The 24,949-nt window shown below is 37.4% G+C and overlaps 1 protein-coding gene across 2 annotated transcripts in view; it reads right to left on the bottom strand.

Annotated features, from left to right (window-relative positions):
* Window positions 1–22,598, bottom strand: part of PDE6C (phosphodiesterase 6C) — a 31,290-nt gene extending 8,692 nt beyond the window's left edge. For both annotated transcript variants that reach the window (XM_040605572.1, XM_040605571.1), the window contains exons 1-15: window positions 21,918–22,598; window positions 11,082–11,234; window positions 10,878–10,967; window positions 10,507–10,647; window positions 9,858–9,932; window positions 9,705–9,769; window positions 9,527–9,593; window positions 8,739–8,786; window positions 8,389–8,538; window positions 7,565–7,708; window positions 7,413–7,481; window positions 4,176–4,322; window positions 3,689–3,796; window positions 3,484–3,593; window positions 1,342–1,429 (exon numbers count right to left, since the gene is read on the bottom strand). In XM_040605572.1, the coding sequence (XP_040461506.1) occupies window positions 1,342–1,429; window positions 3,484–3,593; window positions 3,689–3,796; window positions 4,176–4,322; window positions 7,413–7,481; window positions 7,565–7,708; window positions 8,389–8,538; window positions 8,739–8,786; window positions 9,527–9,593; window positions 9,705–9,769; window positions 9,858–9,932; window positions 10,507–10,647; window positions 10,878–10,967; window positions 11,082–11,234; window positions 21,918–22,397 (1,935 nt within the window). In that variant the 5' untranslated portion in view covers window positions 22,398–22,598. The remainder of the gene's footprint in view (window positions 1–1,341; window positions 1,430–3,483; window positions 3,594–3,688; window positions 3,797–4,175; window positions 4,323–7,412; window positions 7,482–7,564; window positions 7,709–8,388; window positions 8,539–8,738; window positions 8,787–9,526; window positions 9,594–9,704; window positions 9,770–9,857; window positions 9,933–10,506; window positions 10,648–10,877; window positions 10,968–11,081; window positions 11,235–21,917) is intronic.
* Between the last annotated feature and the right edge of the window lie 2,351 nt (window positions 22,599–24,949).

Genomic DNA, 24,949 nt, shown 5'->3' with positions numbered 1-24,949 from the left:
TCATAATTCTGTTGCAGTTCACATTCCATAAACCTAGTTTTCCTCCACTTTTTAAAGCTTCGCAGTAGAGACCTTTTCTTCCTGTTAACCCCAGTCAGTACGATTGCCTGCAGTGCTATTGGGAGGCTACCACAGTGAGTGTAATGTCCTTTTCCTCAGACAAAGGGAATGAGAGTGTCACAGGCAGCATTTTCCTAAGCTTTCTGGTTTTCCTACCTTCCTTCCCAATACCTGTGGGAGCGCGGGGCACAGCCATGCCGCTGCTGAGAGCCCGCGGAGGGCCTGGCCGCTGCTCCAGCCAGGGGCAGCACTTAGTGTCCAGCATTGAACAGTTGAAAAAGTACATCGCCATCAGTAAGGGAAAGGGGGTTTTGTTGGGGGGGGGATTTTCAATCATAAATCTTCTGGGTTTTTTTCGTGATCATCGTGCTACTGGTTAGTGTAAAGATTTATTCTGTGGCCTCACGGAGTCAGGAAATAGCACCACCATAGGGATCAAAAATGGAAAAATTAGGGTGGAAGTGGGGGCCTGCCACGCTGCTGTGAACAGGTGGGACGGTGGGGGCATGTCTTTGAGCCTTGCCTGGTAAATCTCCATATTTCCCTGGAAAATACGTAGTAAAGAGCTGTAAATAGTCTTTTCCCTCATAGCCAGGACAGAGCCAGGTGCCACAGAGGGAAGGGCAGCCGATCCCCACCGGAGGAGCAGGGCTCTGTGGGGCAGAGGGCCCGGGCGGGCTGCGTTGCTGCCGTCTGGTGTAGCCTGAGGGGACAGTGGTGGGGAGCCTCACCTCTATGGCTGCTGGGAAAGGGCAGCTGCCTAATGCAGGGAAAATCAGTAATGGGAGCTGCAGCAGAGCCTCTTGATACTGACTTCTCTGCCTTAGCAAGGTAAGGTGTGCGTATGGGATCCGGCCTGGGGGTGAGCGGGCCCTCCATAAGCAGCTCCATCCCTTTGTTCCTTAGCTGCCAGCGCCAGCAGCTGAACTCGGGCCTCGTGAACCAGGGCAGCAGTTTAATTACAATATTTTCTATGTATGTATTGTATTTGCTGCTTTGGTTTCAGCATCATCTGTTTCGTGCAATTTAAAGAAAAACCTAAGGAATGTGAGTGAGGCCTAGAGGAAAAGCTTTTTTATCTTGAGTCTATTTCTGGCATAATTCCCGATATTTCTCTAAAAGAGGGCAATGCATAAGAATTTAGCTTAAGACTTCCTAATTTTTGCATAATTTCTGAATCTGGACCTAGAGGAATGAATGAGACAGTGCAATTTGGAACATCATAGCTTAATTGGATCTTAACTGTTGAGTAATGTGAGCAGAAGGTTCAGGCAGACGTACCTCATCTTGCAGTAGGGTTTTGCTGTACTCTAGATGATGCCTTTCTAAAATGGAAGAGCCATGAAGTTTTGCCAGCGGAGCAGCTGACCTGTTGAAAAAGAAGAAATTATTTATAGTATTTTGGAGGCAATATTTTTGGTTCCGGATTCAGATTTTTAGGAATAAAATGCTTCAGATCTGCATGTTCACTAGTTTAATCTATATATCTTAACTTGGTATGATGCAGAGCAAATGAAAATACTTGCTTGCCTTCACTCTTGTGACTGAGTAATGATGGAAATTGGAGAGCACTGGGTGTTCAGTGCCCACTAAAGTCAATGGCATGGTTAGATCCCTCAAAACTAAAAAACTGTTTTTTAAAATAGGCCTCCGTTTTCTCTTGCATGTTCAGTTTTGCTGGTGATTTAATCTACCCACTTTCAGTGTACCTTAAAAGTAGCTGTTATCCATCTTTTAGTATTTATTCTGTGGCATGGCTTTTGAACTTGACTGTCTGTAATGCCTGTGGGCCATGTCCCTTGTGATTCTAACTTACTATAAGTAAGTTAAGTCTAAAGTAGCAGGATATTAGAGTTTAATTCCTCTAATGCCCTTGGGCTCCTTCCTTCCCTCAAAATCATTGTTTTTTGGACTGTGCAAGTCCTGACAGCTCAGGTGTGTTCAGGCTTATCACAGAGCATAAAGCATCCCTCTGACACTGGGCTAAGCATCAACCAGAGGAAATTCTGTGTCAGACTTTGGTAGTGGAACAAGTGGACAAGTGTCCTATCTACCTAGGCTCCAGGTGGTTCTGCATGTTTGGAAGTGTATTTTCCTCCTTTCTTCCCTTGGCTAATAACTCCATTCCTTAGATAACCCAAGGCAGATTGCCACATGCTACTTGTATTTTCTGACTTGTGATTAGGACTGTCGTGGTAAAGCCTGATAACCTTTATAAATAGCTTTACTGCATATGACCTCACATAGAGGGCTTTCAGCTAGGGAAGACCACAGTAGGAGGATTTACCCCCCACCCCCCCCTTAAACTTATTTGGATGAGAGGCAGTCCACTGAATAAGAATCAGCGTCTCTCATGCTCTCCTACGTCATGTGGAGAATCCCTGAGAATAATCAGAAAATCCCCTCGCATCACTGCTCTAGCATGCAAACTCAAACACCTCTCCCGGGATGAGTGTATCCAGGGTCAGAGGAGGAGGATGAATCATACTGGAGATACAGTTGGTGGGAAACTGTACTCAGAAAATTATGGTTATAATCTTCTGGTACATGTGACATTCTGAGAAACCTGTGTTCTCCTGCTAGCACATAGAAACAAGCCCTAACAGTTCATTTTAAAAGACTAAATGTTAGATATTTCACTCTTCAGGAGAAGAGTGGATCTCAACATGGTATGTAATGTTGTAATAAAAAGGTATTTTAAAAAAATCAAAATTGTTTTATAACAAGCATCTACTAATTAATATCTTTTCATAACAAGCGAAAAACACAAATCCTTTATAATGTTTTCTCAGAACAAAAAGGAATATGAATTGCAAGGCTTAGCCTCATGATGTGTAACTTACTGGCATGTGGAGCCAGTGGCAGAACTCAAGCACTTTAGCTCAGAATCCTGTATAACATGAGATTACACCTCAGGAAAGGACCTACGTCACTCAGTAAACTGAGTCGGGGAGGGGACACAACTGAGCTACTCAGATCAGATGGTAGAAAACAGAAAAAGGATGCATTTTAAATCCTGTGTCCCTCTAAACTAGCCCTTGTCTGTGCCACATCCTGAATCCCTCTCCAGAAAAGTGCTTATGCCCTGTCTTGGAAAAAAGTAATCCAGTCAGGGATTTTAATTTACTTTTCCTCATTTCTTTGTGGCCTAATGTGCATGAGGCTCTGTTGCTAGAGCTTAGTCTGTCTTAAAAATGAACTGCAGCTCCAGGAGATCCTTGTAAGGTTCTGCTTTTGCATTTTGCCTTTGTGTTTCAGCTGCCATGACAAATGCTCTGAGGCAGAAATCTTCTGTAGCATACATGTTTATTCATGTCAGGTGAATATGGAATACATACTTTATGTTTTTGCAAGTTTTGACATTTTTTTTTCTTTTGCCACTAAAAATACTACATTTCCATATATTTGAGCATTTATACTTACTTCATTTGATACAAGTTGTTGGTCCCTCTGTGATCAATGTCATGGCAGAAAGCAGCAGCAACCATAGCGAAGGCTTCTAGATCAGTATAGTATTTCTTTATTTTGCCTGTCTGTAAAAGAAAACACAGTTCTGAGTGTGTACCTTCCAGTTGGAATTGAAAGGAAAACTAAATAATGAATGTAAGGTTAATACTAGCAACCTTACCATCAGCAGAGTAAACATTGTTTGTCCCACATTGAATCCGTGTCGCCAGTTATGGTAAGTGATATCTCGATAACCCTTCCTGACTGTGTACATCCATCTTGTAAGGACCTATTATGAACAAAAGTGATTAAGATTGTGCTGTTAATTGAAACAAGATGACGGAATTCCTATAAAATTACTGGAATATACTATGAAATTACTGTACTAATGTGCAAGTCCTATGAAAATAATTGCTTTTCATTGAATTAAATATGGAAACAGCAAATTTTTCTTATGTAAATGCATGTTGATTTAATTCCTTTCATAGTTCACACAATTGCAGGATTATTTTTAAGCCTTTATGACAAATATGCAAATTTTTAATTAAGAATGGAAGATCGTTATCTGTACCACTAATAGTACTGCCTACTTCTGTATTAAAGTGCCTATAGTCAGCTATTTTTCTTCTAGCTTAAAACAAATATAAACAAAACAAAATAAATCAGACCTCAGCTGGGACTTTGAACTTTTCAACAACATTTATCTCGAAGAACAGTCGTATTCCACAAGTTATCAGGCCATGCTCTGTAACGGGAAAGTCACTGAAGCGGAATTCATACAGTTCTAAATCTTTTGGATCAGGTAATTCTTCTTTCTGTTAGGAAAAGTCAAAAACATAAGGGGTTTTCTAGCAAGAGCAAAGTTGGGAAAACTTCCTTATTTTATTCTCTGACTTCAGTAGAAACATTGCCAAAGGACAGTATGCCTACTATATCTTCAAAGGCCTCAGGTTTCAGTACAAACTAATGAGTATTAAGTTATGAAACACAGTCATGATACTGCTGGTGTTCTTCTCAAAGAGGATAAGTAAACTCTTGGCCAGACAGTGTTTCTTCCTATTCTGAATACAGTCTATTGTGACCATCTCAACATTTTCTTAGTTCAGAAATCTCAGACCTTGGAATTTCTCCTTCCTGGTATAAAATCCTCTGATTCTCCTTTTAGACTGGTCCCAAGACTGAGTTCATCTTTTTCACAACCAAAATTAGTCTTGTTAAGTGTTCCTCTCTTTTGGATCTTATGAATAGTGATTAATATAGTGACCAAAACCAACCTGTCTAGAACAAAACATTTTTTTCCTTTTATGGTAGAATAAAGTATGACAACAGTCAATAACAGAAGGCTTGCTTGCATGCCTACCTACCCAGAGCCTTGTCTTGTCCTGGAGAAACTAGGCAAGTAAAGATTCCTGTACATTTTTCCCCTTTGGAGTGTTGGTGGTTTATTTCTGCTCCACAGCCAACTCTCAAAATTAGTCTGTCTTACCTTGTGTCCTGTGACAATCTGTCTTTGTCTATGATAGCCTATATACACTTAATATAAGGATGATTTGGCACATGGAAAGTGGACTGGATAATCCTACAAGATCAGATGTAAAAATTCACAAATCTTATTTGTGTTCTTATTTGTCTGCTGTAGATTTGCAACTGCTTGGCTCTTGAATGATCTCAGTATATCCATAGAGTAAAAATTGTGACAATGCTTACATGTGCAGAGCATGTGTTCATGGTTATTATAGCTTGCTTTAAATTCCTTAGAGTCATTTACTTTCTAGGGCTGTAGTTGGTGGTGATTCTGTCCTAGTAATTGTCTTTCTGTAGTTTACAACAGTCTATTCTGAACAGTCCTGATGAAGATGAGGGATCATTCCAGAAGTAGTGGACTGTATAAGTGCATAGTCTTTTCCCCATGTACTAAATTTCATTAGAAGACCATTCAGGAATTTTCCTCTCTCTAACAGGCAGATACAGAGCTTAGGCCAGCTCTTCCTTCTACTGAAGAACCTCCATAAAACATGTACTAAATTCTAAAATACAGAGGATACAAAAGTTAAGAAGCTTTGTATTACATTTAAATTGCCTATTTTGTGTACATTATATAGATGTACATTGAATAGCCTAACTGGTAATAGCAGTTGGAATTCACTAGCAGTACTAGTGAACTGTTGTGTAACACTATTCATCTGTGTATCCCAAAGTCTAGGGACAGCAGTATTATATTTTAAAGAATGCACCCCAATCCAAACAAGAATTAATTCAGGGAAGTCTGATACCACACAAAAAATAGATTATATGAGCACAATGATTCCCATCCTCCATACTAGCCTATAAATTTTTCTCCATTTTACAGATAAGGAAAAGGAATGGCTAAATGTATGCGTGTTTTTCAACAAATAAGGTTGAATATCCATGCAAAGGTATTTCTTTATCCCTGGGATTTTCCTTTATATCTACTCTAATCTGAGGTCAAGGACAAGGAAACTTGGAGCAGTGGTGTTTTAAAACCTGTTACTTTGTGAATCATCAGATGTAGAAACACCTGCTTTATCCCATTAGCTATCTGGGATTCCAGGTCTTATAATAGGATAAAGCATTTGCATGTAGCCTTGGCAGTGCAGAAGATATGAGACCTTTGAATTTGTGACTCCACAATGTTGATAGAAATAATTTTAATTGCTTTTTGGAGATTTAAAAATTCATACCAGTATTCTATTTTTACATTTGGAGCCTGTACCATAATAATAATAACTTATTGCTCTACCAGCAGAGAGATTTTGTAATATTTATCTACTGATTTTTGCAATTCTTCATGCAGGTAAATTAAATTTACTTTTAAAGGTATGTGAAGCTGCACACAGTCTGTTGATTTTTTTGTTTTATTTTGTTTCACCACTTGTAAGCTGTGTGAGCACCTGTTTTGTGGGAGCCAGTAAAACCTTAACACCATTGCATTCCGGCATGCACATGTATGTAACTAAAAATAGCTGACTGAAATCTTTTCTCTGTGGCTATGTCTACATTAGCAAATGTGGTGTAATAGGAGGAAGTATGTGAAGTGGTTGGTGCTGGAGGTCAATAGATTTGTTTGTATTTGACCTTTTTTCTTCAGCCTAGCTCCGTTTTGATCCATTGACAGTGAGAGTTCATTCAGTGTTTTCCTGGAGCACATCTTTGAGTTTTGTTTCAGATAAAGTAAGCCAGTGCATGTGCTCCAGAACTGCTCCACAAGAAAAAATGAAGTGCACTTAGCAGGCAGAAGCAGGAGTTTTCCTCCATAAAGGCATTCCCTTTCTAGACTGAAATACCAAGGCAGCCAGAGGACTGCACAGTCTGGAAAAGAAATGACTCTGTTTTGTTTTAATAAGAGCAGAGTTTTAACCAGTTAGGTCAAATGCAGGTTTGTCACTGTGAAGTCACTGATCGCTGTCTTTGAACTTCTTTGCCTAAGGAAATGCAGGAAAGTCAGTCTGAAAGTCGCTTAGTCCCACTGGACACTCCTACGTGTGTTCTCTTACTCAGAATGAAAGTGACCTTACATCTATGTCCCTTCTTTTATTTTCAAAATTAAATAAACTCAGATATAGGTATAGCACAGTGCCCATGGATATTTAAACAAGTTAAACACTTTAAATGTTAATTCATATAAACTTTTCTGTATAACTCTGACTATCCAAGTCTGTTGACACAAATTTTGAACAGAATGTTTCCCTGTCAGTAACAGTGCGGTCTGCACATAGAACCAAAGAGGTTGAAGACGGTTAAATGAACTCCATCTAGCTTGTGGAACTGATAGCTAAAATCACTTGTATTAATCAGGATTTGGCTACACAGTACTTCTTCTGTAATGAGGACACATTACTAACTGATACAAACATGCCACCAGAATTTTCAGTTTAACAACTTACCAAAATCCTGATAAGATCCTTTTGATCACATTCTTCTATACTATTTACATTTAATTTCTCCTTGTATTTCTAGAAATGAAAATGAGTAAGAAATTCAGTTTTTGTGTAGCTAATTTCCTACTTTAATTTTGTAACTGTGAACAGAAACTTACCAGTATAGATTCAACTTCAGAAGGGGTGGCCTTTGTCTGGTACATAAGCATTTCCTGAGCAATGTCTTTCCTGTTTTCAAGCTTATTCATTTTGTCATAAGTGTCAGTATTTAAAACAGACCACCCCAGGAACTGTGTGAGAGTCTGGAACAAAGCCAAGCAAAGCAGAAATGACACCATCACAAAAAAATTACACTGACAATTTGAACTTACTTTTCTTAAACTCCAGTTTCTGGTAGTGCCCTTTGAAAAGCAAAGTGTAACTGTACTTGCTAGAGGCCTTTACTTTCCATCAACAGATTCCCTTAGCACGTCACAGCTTTTAATGATGTTTTCTCAATTTAGTAATTCAGGGGCCATATTCCCATTTTGTATACAGGACCTTGAGGCTTATAAAGCTTAAGTTAGCTGGGTGGATTTGGATACACTGTGTAGTGTCTTGTCTTGCCCAAGTGCCTGTGATCAAGAACGCTCTAGGAACTCCCATGATCACAGGCACAATACCCATTGGCAAGCAGCACACCATACCTGCTTACCCACTGCTAATTAGGAGATGGTGACCAGCACTAGAAAGTCAAATGATTAAAACTAAAATGATATCTGACTTTTGTTCATTATTAGAATGTAAATGATCGCTCATAAATTTTCAGATTTTAAAGGGAAATAAAATTTCTGATTCTTAACTTTATAGTGAAAATGGAAATTTGTTTAGATGTTAATATAGCCTATTTGAAAATTTTTAGACATTTTAAAATTAATTTTTACAATAATATTTTTATTAAGACCGTATGGCTCCTTCAAGCCTCTAATTGTATTAAGCTTACTTCAATAATCTGTTCATCATACTCATCAAAAGGTTTTCCATCTTTCCTATTGTAAAATGTTGCAACTCCCACAATTTCTTCTTTTTTGTTGACAATAGGCAATGACAGGACATTTTTGATAACCCATCCAGTCTCATCCACTGGTCCTTTCTGTAGGGAAGCCAAAGAACAGGAAATGTATATTTCTTTGAAAGTAGTAATACAGCAGTTGTTATAGGCAATGTTACACTAAGACCTGTGCATCACAGAAAAAGGGGAAATTATTTATGTAATCAACTGTATAACTAATCGGTGGAAAGCATTAGCATATTTTCTGCAATGTCTATAATTATTAACATTACTGGAATTACCTGAAATGAGAAATATTCATCTGCTGGTGCATTCATCATGTTACAAATCTGCAACACAAAAGGAGAGATGGTTCAAATGGATCATAATGCACACCAAGATGGCCTGATATTTTAAAAAGGCATGTTTATTTTCTAAGCTAATGACAGTGAGCACCCTAGCTAGTTACAGAAATTAAACCTGTTCCTATTAAATTAGATGTTATTCTAATTATTCTAACAGACAATTTTTTAATGCTTGTAGCAAAGTCCCTCATGCATGATGTCTCACAGTGCATAGGCATAATGGTTAAGCAAATCACTTCCAGTTTAAAATGGCATGGGTGTTTGTAGAAAAATAACTGAGTACAAATGGCTCTATCCTTACTACTTTTGAAAGTGCCACATAACTGTCATATGTCACAATTTTGAATTACGTGTATTGTCTACACAAGAAGAGATAGGAAAAAGAAAATTTTGAAACTCTGTTTATGATTATTTTCTTACTTTGACATTTTGGTGTGAGACTTGGCACACCTGGAAAAGTGACATCAGATGCAGACATTATTCCTCCGATGTCACCACAATCACGAAAATTTTCCTATTTTGGCCATTTGTGCTGAGAGCTTGTCTCCATACATACTACTGATGCACATAATTTAACTGGGAACCAATGACACTGGAAGAGCATGGCATTTTTGTATAGGTTTTTGGCCATGGGGAGGTCTGGGGTTTTTTTTTGTTAAGTCAGAAGAATGCATGTATGAACTGCATGAAGTAAAACTTAGTTTTTGCTTCTGCTATGAACTTACAAAGCCATTTTCAGCTACATATGTTGGCAATCCACTGATAAGACACCAGTGATCTGCTGGAGGAGACCTTTAGAGACAGAAGAAAATTAAATTATTTCTGCGATACAGACACGTTACTGTTCTATCCCAGCAATATATCTAATTACCACACATTTGCAGGCTGCCAGGGAATACTCACGGAATGACTTTGATTTCTTCTTTTCCATGTAAAATATAGTCAATAATCTTATAAAAGTTGACTTCCTAAATAAAAAGAGAAAAACATGTAGGTGACTGGTACAACCTCAGTGTCAAAATTAAAATAAATTAAAAGAAAAATTAATGTCCTCACTCGTCCATCTGGTGTCTTGGGGCCTTTGTAAGGCTCTGCCTCCCCCAGCCGGATTGGCCACTCATCATAGAATTCCTGAGAAGATGATATGCAGGGTTTAGCAAAAGGAAAAAAAGAAAAGACATTTCTGCATTCATAGATAACATGACATCTGTGGATAGCAATTTTATTTTTCCTTCTCCATAGCTATACTATGATCACATTTCAGACAATATTAAGAAAATACTGTTAAATACATTCCAGGCAAGGAACATTTGCCAATAAATTGCAGGCTAATCTGAAGATTATCTTGGGTGGTTGTACAGCTTAATTGTTCTTTTTGAAGGCAGGTATATATAAAGCAAGAATTAGACCTTCACTTTTCTCCTGTACCCTTTCTGACATGGAATTATTAATATGAAAATTTTATGTTTATTTTTGTATTTATGTTTATTGTTGTATTCTTTGCCATGCTTGTATTTCACATGTAATTTTTACATCATGGTTAGATTTTAGATAAATTATCCCAAAGGGTTAGCCAGCGTAGTGACTTTGCGTCTTGGAGAGACATGCACTAGAAATACACAGAACAAATAAATTAGAAGGATGGGTTTTATAACTTAATGTTAGGAGTAGCACGTTTCTAGCAAGTAGGCAAAATGATCGTTACCTTCTCTTTTGTCATGTCCAGCAGACCAACAGAGTATCTTTCACAATTCAAATATATGCGAATAGTGTACAGTGCTTTGTGAAATTGCCGTTCTATATCTGTTAGCTCTTCAAATACTTTGTTGGCAGACCACAAAAGCATCTATTTACAAGAAAAGAGAAAGAGGGTAAATGTTCATAACAGTAAGAAAACATGAACATATGAATCCTAGGCATTCCAGAATAAAATTATAAAGTGCATTACTGTTACCAAATAACAAAATTAAAGAGATGATATCCTTACTTCAAAAAGCTTGCAAGAATATAGAATAGTGGGAATAATAATGTTTTCACACAAAAGCAAAGTATTATCATTAACAAATTATTCTATACCTGACTTCTTCTGGATTCAATATTGTAGAGATATGTTGTATGATGGTTTCGTAGGACCAAAGATATAAAATTTAAGTATTTTTTAAAGACCTAAAAATGACAAAGAGCAAAAATAAGGCAAAAGTATCGAATCAAGAGGTAGATTCACTGAAACTACTTGTTAAACTAACAACTATACTGTTTTATGACATTTGAGGTTATTACCTCTTCATCCTCTTTTGAGAACTCAGGGGCATTTAATTTGTTGAGTGCCATCACAACAGCAAGCACCTCTTTACCCTGCAAAATTGGGACTGCCAGCATACTGATTGTTGTAAAACCAGTTTTTTTGTCCAGAAAGTCAGAAAAATGGTTGTTCTGAAAGAGAAGGAAAAAAAAAAACCCAAACCAAAATAAAACACACAATTCGTTGCCGCACCAAGAGAAAATGATCATTTCATTTGATTATTTATGTTTGCAGTGGTATGAGCACAGTTTCACAGTGCAGTAGGTTTATACTCACAAAAAACCATTGTCATTATTCAACTCAGTCTTGCAGAGTTATATGTACAGGCTGTACTTGGGCATTGGTTATGAATGTAGCTTCTGAAATCAATTTCTGTGTGGTTTTTCATTAGAATGATGAGAAATTTGAGGAATTAAAAGTATGGGAAAATCTAGAATAAAGGAAAGAGTAATATGACTTTATGGCTGCCTGAGGGTCTAATACATATGCCTTGCAGGTAAGAGAACTACTTCATAGCTATGTTAATTTTTATTATTATTTAATTATTTCTGTAGATAAAATTCATTATAATGTCCCATCACACAATGTTTAAACTACCATCTGTCCTGAATGTATATGGATAAAAATACTTCTGGCAGAGAGGCATCCCCAGCAGGTATGCATCTGGCTGAACCATTTCTTACTCCTTGATGTCTGAGGGATTCCCATTTCTGCTGCTCCTGGCACAACGTGCTCCTCTGGTGAATGGGAGGGTGTAGGACCAAGGGGGATCAGCACACAGAGCTGCTTTTGTTGGGGGTGTGATCCTGTAAGATTTAGACCACGTGACTAATGAATGAGCCACAACTACCCACCCCACCAATTTCATCCTTGAAACTGAATGCTGAGGAGGGTTTAGTAAAAGCTATTCTTTTTATTCTTTTATATCAAAAATACTGGGAAGATAGTTAATGTTTCGTGGAAAACTTTTATTTCCTTGTATCAAAGAAATTCTTGGTGTTTTCTTTGAAATGCTTTAGTCTTCTCTTTAATGTAAAAAAGGGATTTGAAATTTATCAGGGAAATCTGTCAAGGATTGATGTGTTTTGTGGTGTTCTTACAACAATACATCTAAATAAGCTGAGTTAAGAGTTGGAGGATTGAAATCTGTCGATAATGTGCATGCTGAGAAGTGATATGGTTCTACTAGGCAGCTAGAACAGCCAGACTCTGTCTTCACTGAGTTTTTTCCGTCCCTGCACATCTGCCACTGCTAACAAGTCAGTGCTTCTTCAGAGAGATGACTGCTCGAGTCCTGGTCTACAGTCAATGGCAGATTCTGCCTGAATTTCCTTTAACAGGTCTTCTAATTTATCGAGGTGGTGAGTGGTTGGTGCTAAATGAGAATATCAAGAGCTGGTGAGCAGGCTGGTAACCAGGGAAGGACAGACTACATTATAACACTGTGGATAGGAATGGCAGCCAGCCAGGGGGAGGCCAGTGGAGTCCACTTTTAAGGACATCCACTTGGAACCAAGATTCCCAAACCTTACCAATCCCCTGCTGTTAGCAAGTATTAGTGAACCCACTTACAAAGTGACTGACTTGCTACCGCATGTCTACCCACAAAGCTGGCACATATTACTGCTATTAATTACTACATTAGCTTAGGCAGCCAAGATCTGTATGGTGCATCTCAAGGTGTCTTCCTTGCTGATGAGCTGGAGAATGTTGCAGGATACCACATAATGGAATCTCTACTTTCATAAATTCACAAAACTACTTACACAAACATTTTCTATGTTGTAAAAGCAAGCATGAAAAGGCTAGGAAATGCCAGAACTAAAATTGTTTGTCTAGTATTTGAATCTTTCCTCTTAACTTCTTTTTTTCCCTCTTCCTTCTAGCAATTGTTTCTGGTATATTTTGAATTTATAGCATATACAACCCTGAGAAAGCAGGCTGGATTTTATTATGTGTTCAAAATAAAGGAGTTTTTTTCCTTCCATTCTTCATAGTCTTCAGACAGCCCATCTTTTACATTTGCATTTTAGATTTCCTTCTAGGACTGCATTTCTATGAAAGGAATTAAATATGTGGAAATGTCTTTTCTGTATTTACTGACTGGCACTCTTGCAGAGAATTGATTCTCTTAAGGAAAGCTTGTATCATCTACATAAAGAAACTGAGAAGAATAAAAGTAACCAATATATTTTCTGTGTAGTTCAATTGTCAAGCTGTATTCGGGTACCTGGAAAGTGTAGCCAGTTTCAAATATATTATCCAGGTGAAGAAGGGATATTTTCTCTATTTCTGTCAAACTTTCCCTGTTTTTTCTGTTCTTCTGAGAGAGGTATAGGGGTATCTCACTTAACAGATATCCAGGGAAAATGCCAGTCCGTCTGTCTCTTCTATGTGAGAATTAAATACTGTCCTTCAGTCTGCTAACCAAATATGTTATTACATGGAAATACTTGATTTTTTATGAGATGTATAACCTACTGACATGACCATTCTGGTTTTGTGCATGGTTTCGGGCTTCAGTAATAATTTCTGATTCTCTGACTGTTTCAGACATTCAAAATAAAGTAAATCAGATAAATAATATGACCCTGTTTTGTACTCTCTCCACCTCACCAAGAGCATCTAGCATAATGGTGAGGCCCAGGTTCTTGGTTTTAGAGCACTGTATGCTGCTATGAGGCATAAATAAAAATTTCAGACACTTCTGGGTTTCTGAATACTTAAAAGGGACCTATATACACCAAATGAGCTGAATCAGCAGGACATAGTTGCTGAGTCTTAATTTGTTTTCTAACTCCAGACTGACGGTACAAGCAGTGGTGTTGAGAAGTGTTAAAAAGAAGTACTTTGGTCATACAATTTTTGCAGAGGATAGGAAAATTTTAATGCAAGTCTGTGTTAATAAACAAAAAGTTCAGTAACCACAAGCCATCCTGAGTTGTGTCTAGATAGTGCAATGCAGAAAGATATAAATACCTTGTAACACATTGGCAGTATTCCCACAGCATATACAAAGACTCTATCACACATAATTTGCATATAAAAGCAAAAATCTGTGCTTAGTTTTAGGCTTTTCATTATTGAATATTTTGCACATAATTGCTAGGCATTTTGAAGCCTTTATTTCCAATCAAGGTTTTAAAATATTTTCTCTTGAGAATATAAGCTCCTACTGTTCTCAAAGAAAATCACTTTTCATGGTGTCTGGAAAATCATGTTCATAGACAAATAAGCCAGAAATACACTCTGCAGTACCAGAGCCAGAGCACCTTGATGCTCCCATGAATATATGAATGTGGACATTTAGTCTATTTAAGCCTGATCTTACGAATCAAACCATCTTTTAGAGCAATGTTGTGAACTTTCATCTGTCAGTTAAATCATAAAATAGGCTTTTTAAAAAAATGAGGGAAAGGTGATCTGTTGATAACTCCCTAAGTGTAGCACATTTGCAAGCATTTTCTACTAGTTCTATTTAAAGCTAAGATAACCTAGCCATTTACTGGACGATGATCAGTTCTGTAGATATATCCTAAGATGTGCAACATGTCCTGTATTTGCAGTAAGCTAGCACCAGCATGTAAGAGTGGAAAATCAGGATGCCTCTGTGTTCATCTTTCTGTTATGAATGATAGAAGGTAACTGGAGAGGGGTTTGCCAGGCTACTATGGATCTAGCCTATACACTTGAAACTAGTAGCTAATCCGTGTTTCTTGCTTCTCTAAACCATGACACCAGTTTCATCTCACTGTAGCTTACCAACACTACTACACAGTGATAAAAACCTCTTACCAATGTAATATCAATATAATCTTCTATGTTTAGATCATTTGCCTTCAACTTTTCAATTCCTGTTAAGTTTTATAAACATAATTTCCATCTCATAGCTACCAATGGAATTTACTAAATCAGAAGTCACTGTTGTGAAATCAGTGTGATTTCATCTCTGTGAAAGGGAAAAATAAGGCCACTGCTTCCAAAAATATTTTATTTCCTCATACGGCAATTACAAATAAACTTTCTTACTGAGACTGTACCATATCCAATTCTGAATTGTAGCTACACAATTCTAAGTTTATGTCTGTAATAAGGTAAAATAAATACAAAAGAAAAATTCACGCCCCTATGAGCCACAAGCATTTTGAGAAAAAAGTTAATTTTAAGACTAGATGAGCAGATAATACTTTATGATTATGTAGTTTGTTTTTTATAAAAAAAATCAATGTTACTTTATTGTTTCTGAAAAGTTCTTATTGATGGACTGCTCAGAAGGAACTATCTTGTATCTCTCTTATTTCATGGCTCTCCCTGCAGATCTCAGTTCCTTTCTTGGGAATGATATGGTCTTCTGTGTTTCTTTTTACTAGTTTTTAAAGACATTATTTCTTTCATGATGAATTCTCCTCAATGACTGGTTTTAGATATCCCAGAATTCTTTAAGCAAACTGAAAAAGTGCTCTGCAAAAATTTCTAACCTTTCACAGGCTTTATTCTATGCTAAGCATAAAAACCAATGAAGACCATCATTCTAATGTCGATTGAACTGTCCTACTGTATTTAATAAAGGAAGTACATTTCCCAAATCGTAATGTTATCTTAGGATTTACTATACTGTGCTGCAGAGCACCAAACTAATCCTTGAGCATTTCTGGTGGGATTAATGGCAAAATGCAGCCTGAAGTGAGTTTGACACTATTGGAAACTCCAGGTCAAAGTCTGTAGTGTAAATTATTTGTTGAGCATAAATTTGATCAGTAAATGCAAAAACTATTGTAGTAATGGATAGTGTAATCGTTAATTTCATTTCCATTGCACATGCAAAAGTAAGTTATACAAATGCAGGAAAGAGGGGAAACAGAGAAGTGTGAAAAGCAACTCAAAAGTATAAGGGAACAAGGATCCCTCTTCCCTGTTTGGCTAGTCAGAGTGAAGAGCCCCTGCACTTGTTGGTTTGAGGTAATAGGAATAGCAGCTCAAAGTTGTTAGTACCAAGCGTTCTCACATCACTGGTATACTTGCTTATTCCCTGTTGCTTTTAATTTGGCACACCGTCATCATCATCTTCATTACACGTGTGGCTGGAATTGTTAGAGAATGAGACTTTCCCTTAAACCTTTGCTTCGTTGACTGGGGGCCTTGCTAGCAAGCAGCATGATGTGGTTTTGTTCATGTCCCACAGATGACATTTACACCTTGTTTTTCATATCACCATCACCATTACTCCCATTCAAAAAACTGTTCCTGTTCATCCCTTCATGTGTCAATTCCAAGTGACCTGTCAGTGTCTGCTGTGCAGCCTGCCTCTCCATTTTGAGTTTGGCAAAGTGCCTCAAATATCACAGTTAAGGAGAACTGATAGGACTTAATCCTGCAGCTAAGGTGGTAGTGCCAAGAACCTCTTTCCTCTTACAAAGCACAGAGGAAGAATGGCCTTCTGGGACCCCTTGCAGTTATGACTACTTTGCTCATGTTGGGCTGGAGGTTCTAAGTTGAATAAATGAGCTCAAAATATGAGCACTGCTGGAACAGGAACCACAGGAACCTCTGACACCAGGAGCTGGTGTCACACTTTCGTCATTATCACACATTTTTTGCATCATCTTTACATGTTTCTGTTTTTCTTTCTGGTAGCTCTGCAGTATTTTCTCCTCTTCCTGATATTTTGTACTCCCACTGATAGTCTTCCATTGGCTCGGGTTTCTCAAACAAAATTTTTACCACTGAGTAAGTGGTATTGGTGTGCTATATTGCTTCATCTCTTATTTCTGCTTATCCTAATTTCAACTCACAAATGGTTTTGTTTCATAACTATATAGTTGAGTATGAATGGAAAATAAAAAGCACATGCCAGCAGCTACAAAAATGTTGTAAGTCCAATTCAAAACCATTCAGCTAAACAAGATGGCCATTCTTTAGGCCACACTCAAAAAATCATGTATTGTCAGGGATGTAAAACAACTGCATTTTGGCATGTAACTTACTAGCATTGCAGAACAAATCGACTTTGGTATCTTCAAGATCACTAGAGTTCTGAAACTGAATCAAGTAGAAATTAATACATGTTTAACAGCATTTGGGGGTTGAACTTTTCAGTCATGTCACTGAAATGTCTGCTTTTTATTTGCCATATGTAGTGTCTATTTTGCAACTTTTAGAAACTGAATCTGTATGATATTGTTTTAAGTATGTTTTTCACATAAAACAAGGAAATTAGGCTAAAAGGGAGGTTTTCATTTTAACTTTTAATTTTCAATTTTCTTCAATTTTGGGAGCTTTTCTCTTTTAACACAAATTAATTCAAGGAAAGAATTAAAGGTTAGGGGTTTTCTTCTGGAAGGCATGATTCATAGAAATTTGCTCCTGTGTTAAAATATTTTCTTGCAACTTGACCAAATCTTTGTCTTTGTAACAGATTGGAACACATTTCCATTTTTGCAGTTAATGTTTACTGTATTGAGTGTGAGTTTATGACAATCTGGTTTTTATTATCAAGGTGATAAGATAAAATGGAAGAGTAGACATTAACAATTGCAGTGCAAGTTCTTCCCAGGTAAAAGGCTACCTCTCAGTTTTTCCCCCCATTTTTAGTTTATCTTGGCATTGTTTCTTCCAGTTCTTATTACTTTCCAGACAGCCAGGAGGGCAGTACTTCTGTAGCGTTGTGTATCTTTGCTCTCATTTCTTCTTATGTTAACAACACTGAGTTTGTTTCTCAAGAACTTCCCTCTAAAATTATTTTAACAATCTTCCTCTGGCCTTTGAAGCTCTTTTTAACATACTTTGCCTTGTCAATGTGTTGGATATTTGGGTTTCTTCTCCAAGATCACATTATGAGGGGACTAGCAGAGCATGAGTTAAGAACTGAGACATCTTGTTAGCGAGTGACTGCCCTGCTACCATCTGCACCACAAAGTGACTCCATTCTTTCCATTTTTAGGGCAACTAGTGTCACTGACCATCTTGCTCTCTCTTGTACTTTCCCACTGCTTCGTATTTTTCACGTGCCTGATTCCAGCAATATCTTCTTGCCCTAGAAGGGAGACTTGTCCCAGGACTGCAACCAGAGCAACTGTTTACACAGAGCAGCTGGACAACTATTTGGTGTCCCGGTCTTTTCACTGCCACGTGGGAGTTTGAACCACTGAGCTGCAAAACCATACTTCCCTTCACTCTTTTTTTCTCCCCTCTTCAAATCATCTTTATTTTGCAATTTGATGTAGAATCAAGAAAAGGGATGGAGTGTCTCTTCCTCATTCCAGGCTCAGACAGCCTGGAGTCTGGAGACTGGTACCTTCACTCAAAATCTGAAACTTCTGTCACTTCAGACAGGCCTGGAATTCAAGTCTCTCCCACCCTTGCATTCAAGAGAAGTAGAGCACCCAAAAAAAAAAAAAAAAAAAGACTCATACAAACTGAACTTGGATCAGTTTACAAAGGGATGATGCAAGTACTTGCAAATTGAAGATGTATTTAAATTGTTTTGTATCACAGGTTTCTAGTGGATAAATTGGGTTCACAATGTTCACTGCTCTGGCTGCTTAATCTGAGTTGGAAGCACCAGAATCTCTCCATGCTTTGTTGTTTCTTCACTGAGGGTTGTGGAATCCAGTGCAGAACCTCTAAAAATGAGGGCTGTTATTTCAGCATTAGAACATTTCTATGCCTTTCTGGATCTAATCCAAAAGCCTTCACTTCTTTTGAACATTTTTTTCACCATTTATGTAATTTTATACTCTACTATAACCAGGAATGATATTTCTTGAGTTTCCAATCCTCAGATAAATCTTTGTCTTTGATATCTCTGATAAAAGGAATAATGCAATAATCTAAAAACATGACAGATTAAAGCAAATATATATAGTCTTTATTATTGGTTCTTACAGGCTGAGAATGTAAGGTTTTGATTCCCTAGAAGACATGCTCCTTGTTTAACTAGTTCTTAGTTCTTACTTTTATTTAGAAATAATGCCTTAGCAAAAGATGTAAGGTAACAGTACTCCTCTTTAGCATGTTTTCCATGTTATCACTTAATATTTAAAGAATACTAATGGACATATAAAATTTTATGCAGTCTATTATTTTACCTTGGATTATTTGAGTCACATACTCTGCCAGACCCTGGGAAAAATGTGAGGCAAATTATTCAAGTAGTGGTCCTGCCTGGCCTCCTGTTTCTCACTACTATTAAATCCTGGATTAAACACTGTTAGCTCTCACAGTCAACAGGTCCATAATCCTGTGGGGGGAGACTGTTCTGGCTACTAAGTTAATTATGGAAGGTCTGTATCTTTTCCTCTGCTTTCTTTTCTGAAGCATTAGTCAGGATGAGGAGCTTCCTCATGTTTATTGGTACCTTTCCAGGTTGAAGAAGGAGATCATCCCTAAAGAACTGGCTACCAGGCACTAAAAGTGGAGTCTTAGTTTTTTTCAATAATTTATTGCTGTTGTGGTCTTTCATTACATTCACTCTTGTTATAAAGGGGTGGTGACTGAAGCATGAAAATGTCTTACTGTGGGTTTGTCAATGTTGTCATTTACTTAAGACTTAAAAACCACTATGCTGTTTGGATATGGATTGTGTCAACAATAGAAAGTGGTTAGACATGACATTTTTAAAGTACTATTGCCATCTAGAATTATTCATTGTGCATTTTGTGTTCTGACAAGACCGTAGGGGCAAAATTCCTCTCTGGCTCAACTCTGCTTGTCATTTTTCACTCGGGATTTGGGTAGCAGACAGTCTAGTTTTGACTGAAATGCATACAAAATAATCTGAAAAATAATTATCCTTTCAAAAACATGATAAAGGCTTCAGTGGATGCCTATTTCTTCTGCTATGGACTACTTATATTTCTTAAATGTTACTGGCATTTCTGGATTCTTTATGGAGGTAAAGATTCTGGTGACATTAGTGGGAGCTTTGCCTGTGTGAAGAGTATGGATTTAGACACTTGGGTTTTTTTGTACAAATAGAATGGAAATGGTGATAATTTTGAGACCTTCAGGGCTGTTTTTAAGTAACAAAACTTGGTCCCAGAGAAGTATCTGGGAATTTTGCAGTTAACTTATAAAATGTCAATGTCTTGATGACATGTAGTTACCAAATGTGGACTAATGGCACCATGGTTTAACTGCATTTTTAAGCATGGACCTAATGGCATAGACCTCAGTAATCCTAAGAGAGTAAATGGATGCCTAAGTGAAGATTACCTTAGAATGATTGAATGATAGCTTGACAGATATTTAGCTGAGATTAATTAATTTATGAGTGCAAAATATATACCTAGCGGGTTTAAATGGACAGAAACATTCTCTTATTTAAGCATATTCAAATTATATTTGTCACAAATTTTTGAACAAATCCTATTGCAAACACAGAAACATTTGGGCAGCCCTGTTCCAAGCATCTCTCGTGTAATGGTATTAAGGAGCAGTGCGGTGTCTGATAGAAGGCACATCTTTCTTGATCCTCCTGATCTTTTCTCATGTAATCAGCCTTATGAATTTAGAAGGATTATCCTCCAATCTCTGCATGTGGTGGTAAGAGGCAGTCAGTCAGATGCTTCTTGTCAGAACAGCAGCCATTGAAAAAAGCATCTTAGTGGTCAGTGAAAAATCAACTGATTTGTTTTCTCAAATCAGTCATTCTTCTGTTTGCTCCCCTGATTCCTACTTACATCTGAGGTAGTTTACTATATACTGGAATGTTCTTTTCACACGCATAGACATTTTCGTTTGTTTCAGAGCTTTAAAAGTAGTCCTTCATTTCTTTATGTCTGCCAACTTTTAACATGATAAAATACATTACTTTTTGTTTACCTCCTGGAAAGCATAGATAATTGCAGTGTATAAAGAGTTTTATTATTTAAATTGAGCTCAGGACACTGAGGTAGCTTCCATCTCTAAAATGGCCCAGAATTTTAAATTGACTGTATAGGAAATACTGAGAAGCCACACTGTCATCTTGTATAATTATCTTAGCTTTTCCACATGAGACTAAAAATAGATGAAGATGTCACCATTTGATAATGTAAAGGTAGCTCTTTTTAAAGAAATCTACAACAATCAAAGCACATTTATGTTTCTGCATGTATTTTGGAGCAGTTTCTAAAGCAGCTCTCATTCATGCATGTTTGGTTTCTGTTAGGTCCCTCATCATTTTAATTAACATTTCTAGTAACCCTTATCAGCACCATAACTAAAGAAGGTGATTCTGTGCAAATTCAACAGGAACTTTGAAAATGTCAGAGCAGCTCTGACTTACTAATCTAGTTCTATAGATGGTTCTGAACAAAAGCCCTGGACCTGGACATAATCAGAATTTGGAGCCATTTTAAATACAAATACAGACTTGAAACTGAACGTGTATGTTGGCATCACCTTCATCTGGCTTCATTCACCTACCTATAAGAAATTAACCTCATTACAAAAGCTGCAAATTAGTTGTATTCAGAGGTGCATGTTTGGCAGTATGGAATGATAAGGGAGAACGCTTGCAAGCCCATACTGGAAAACAGAATAGGAACCTGCCTCGTTCAACAGAAATGCAGTACTTACTGATCTCTATTAATCTAATATTCCTCTCCCTTATTATAGTAAATTACATTACAACTGTTGTGCAAGGATACTGGAAATATCTCACTAGGCTACATAATATGGTTCTACTGGATTTTAAGGAAGCTCTGCTGCTGCTTTTCTCATGCTTTTGGTCTCTGGGGTGTTTTTGAAGAATGAATTTGTACCGTAAGCCCTGTGCAGGAAGCTGGGTAAACAAATGCACAGACACCCATTCCCCCAGAGAAGTCACTTACCTTTTTCACATCAGGTATATTAAAAAACTTCTTGGTGTGAGCAACCCATCCTGCTATCCCGATGTCCAGAGGAAAAACAGTCTCATTGTCTGGGTCCACCAAATTGTCCTCAAACTTGGAAGTTGGAGTCACATCAAGAAGCCTGGTGGCTACCTCTGGAATACCATTTCGGGAACGATAAACAAACATACTACACCGATCAGCTGCCAGCAGCTGTGCCAGCCTCTGCAGGGTCTTGTGCACTGTCTTTTCCATAGTGCCTCCTTCATCCTGGACTTCTGTTAGGAGCTCAAAAAGTATGTTACACTCCTCCAGGCGGGACATATCTTTGAAGCTGACTCCTTCCTTCACATCTCCAGGGCTCACCTTAAAGATACTTCCCAGAACTTCTGCCCTCATTTTTCGGTCAAAATACTCCTTGGCAAACTGGGGATTGTTCTCCAAGTATTTTTCGACGGCATCTTTATTTACCTCACCCATTTCTGCTGGATTGTTCTTAAGATTTCTTTTAGAACTGCATCACCACCAAAGCAGGAGTGGTAGCAAGAAGTCCTAACCTGATACTAGTGAGAAAATGGTAATTTGTACATATTGTATAGCTCACTGGCATAGTACATTCACCTTCCCCTGTGGCTTCCAAGCCTTCTGAAACTCTTGAGATATGACAGAAGGCACTGGATTAGCATCTTCTTAGTGTGAGATCTTGGTAACTGCTAATTAAAGAGATGTCAGGACACTAAATCCCTGAGCGTTCTTAGCTCATAAATCCTAAGGGAATAATTTTAGCATTTTAAAATAATCAATTAATTCTTAGACCTTATAAAATGTGTAGATATGTATACCTGTATGTTCTTCCCTTCATTCACAGTATATATATTGTTTGGTACACACAAAAATTTCCATTGAAACTTAGTATGACGAATTCCACTTAGATGCTTAGCCCACATTATACACGTGCACAGATGTACACGTGTGTTTGTGAGAGGTACTTAAAAGGGGAGGAAAACAGAATACTAAAGAGAAGATTTCAAAACTGCAAAATTTACTTTTTCGTGAAACAGTCAGGAGATGATCAAAATTGGATTACTAAAAGTAAATAATTATGAAGTTATATATGCATAAAATGGGTGAAATCCTAGACTTTATAAAAGTCTGAACTTGCCTAAGTAATTTACCCAGGTGAAGATGGAGCAAAAGAATTAGAATTTGACTCAACACAGCCAGATATGACTTATATGTAATATTTTTTAAAAATGGATAGCCTAAAGGAAAGAATAAAATCAGAAAATAGTTTGAATTCAAACTGAGTTCAGGAGACAGTAAGATTTTTACTCTGTAAGCATAAATAACCAGGCAGGGTCCTGCAAGTTTCTTCTATTACCTTCTTCAGAAAAAGTGGAAGATCTTTGCTCTCTTAAATAGCAGGAAAATGGTAATAAGTGTCAAATAGTGGGCAAAGAGGGAATCTCGACTCTGGTTGTAGCTTTATAACATGTTTGAAGTTTCCTGCCATCAGAAGTTCAGCAATACTCACATGAATGGAAAAGGAGCTATGTGTTAAATTTTAGGAGCAAACACCCCATGGCTACGTGAGTGAGAAGGCTGAGTATAAATTGAGTGCCAGCCAATGATCTGTGTTCATTGAAACAGATCTGAATTTCAGCATAGTAAGAGGGACGCAATTTAATTACTCTTATTGCTATTTGTGGCATCCACATTGATCAAAAGCGGAAATAGATTCTTGGATTAAGAAAAGAAGAGCCTACACCCCTTGACAATTTTTAATTTGGTAAGAGTAATTGTCAAAGTACAACTTTGTCTACCAGAGGCCACAGTGTGTCAACATCCATTTTTATCAGCAGATCTAAAAGAATCAACATGAGCAACTGACACTGATCCTCTTGTGCACAAAGAACAGGTCAGTGATTGGTGTGTAATGGCAGCTAACTCAGTACATTATTTTTCCCTTTGACTGTGATACAAAATGCTGTGTAAGACAGTAATTTTTGCCAGACTGCAGTTGCCATAAAGATTTGAAAATGCATATGAAAATCAGCACAGTATATGGACACACTCTAGCCTGGTTCTTTTTTGCTGGCTGGGCTACTTACCCCTAGCAGCTTAGGCGACAGGATAGGACCCTCATTGGTGGGTGTGTGAGGTTGCAGCATCTTCTTTACTGGTGTGAACTGGTGATACTAACTTTGTGGCAAGACTTTGCAACTTCAGCACAGCAAGAAGTTCTCACCATTGTACGCATGTACGACCACAAGAAACGCACAGAAGAAATGCACATATATCTTAGTCTTTGAATAGTTTCATGATTTGATCAATACAAATAAAAGCAATAGAGACTTGAAAAGAATCTATGTATTTACACGTAGAGTTAAATTATTTCTCTTCATCTGTCATCTTCCTAATTTCTAGCTCAATACTTTTCAGGATGCTCTTTTAAAAAAGAGGCTGTTGAAGAGCTCCAATGAAATTGTGTAAAGGAATAGTAACATATTTTTTTTTTGCATTATTTGTTCTGTCATATTTTCTTACTGACTTTGGAACAGTCTACGTAGTAGTTTCTTTGAAGTAGGAAGGGTCTATAGAGGATCTGTCTTATGCCCAGCTAAAACATTCTAGAGGATTATCTTCTATATAACATTTACACATTCATCTTTATTGCATGTAAGAAACCAGCTTTACAAACATTAGTTGTTTTTTTATATTGTGATTACATTAATTCTATGAAATAGAGCAGCCTGTCACTGTCTGGAGGGTAAGTGGAGATAGCCAACCTGACTGAGTTACACGGTTTTCTTTGGGGGCGGCGGGATGGTGGGTTACATTTTTGTAAGCTAACAGTTTTATTATCATGTGTCCCTGTTTTTTTTCAATATGCAAGATCACCTAAAATGCTTATCATGGTTCCACCAAATCTCCCTCATGCCCAGCTGTTTTTACAAATGATAAATTACACTATTAGTACTTTGACATAACAAATTAAGACCGTATTTTAATTAGGCACTACTGTAAGGTAT

This window comes from Falco naumanni, chromosome 9 (genome assembly GCF_017639655.2).
Source record: "Falco naumanni isolate bFalNau1 chromosome 9, bFalNau1.pat, whole genome shotgun sequence".
NCBI lineage: Eukaryota > Metazoa > Chordata > Aves > Falconiformes > Falconidae > Falco > Falco naumanni.
The sequence above is the reverse complement of the archived record's forward strand: the minus strand, read 5'-3'. Positions and strand labels throughout refer to the sequence as shown.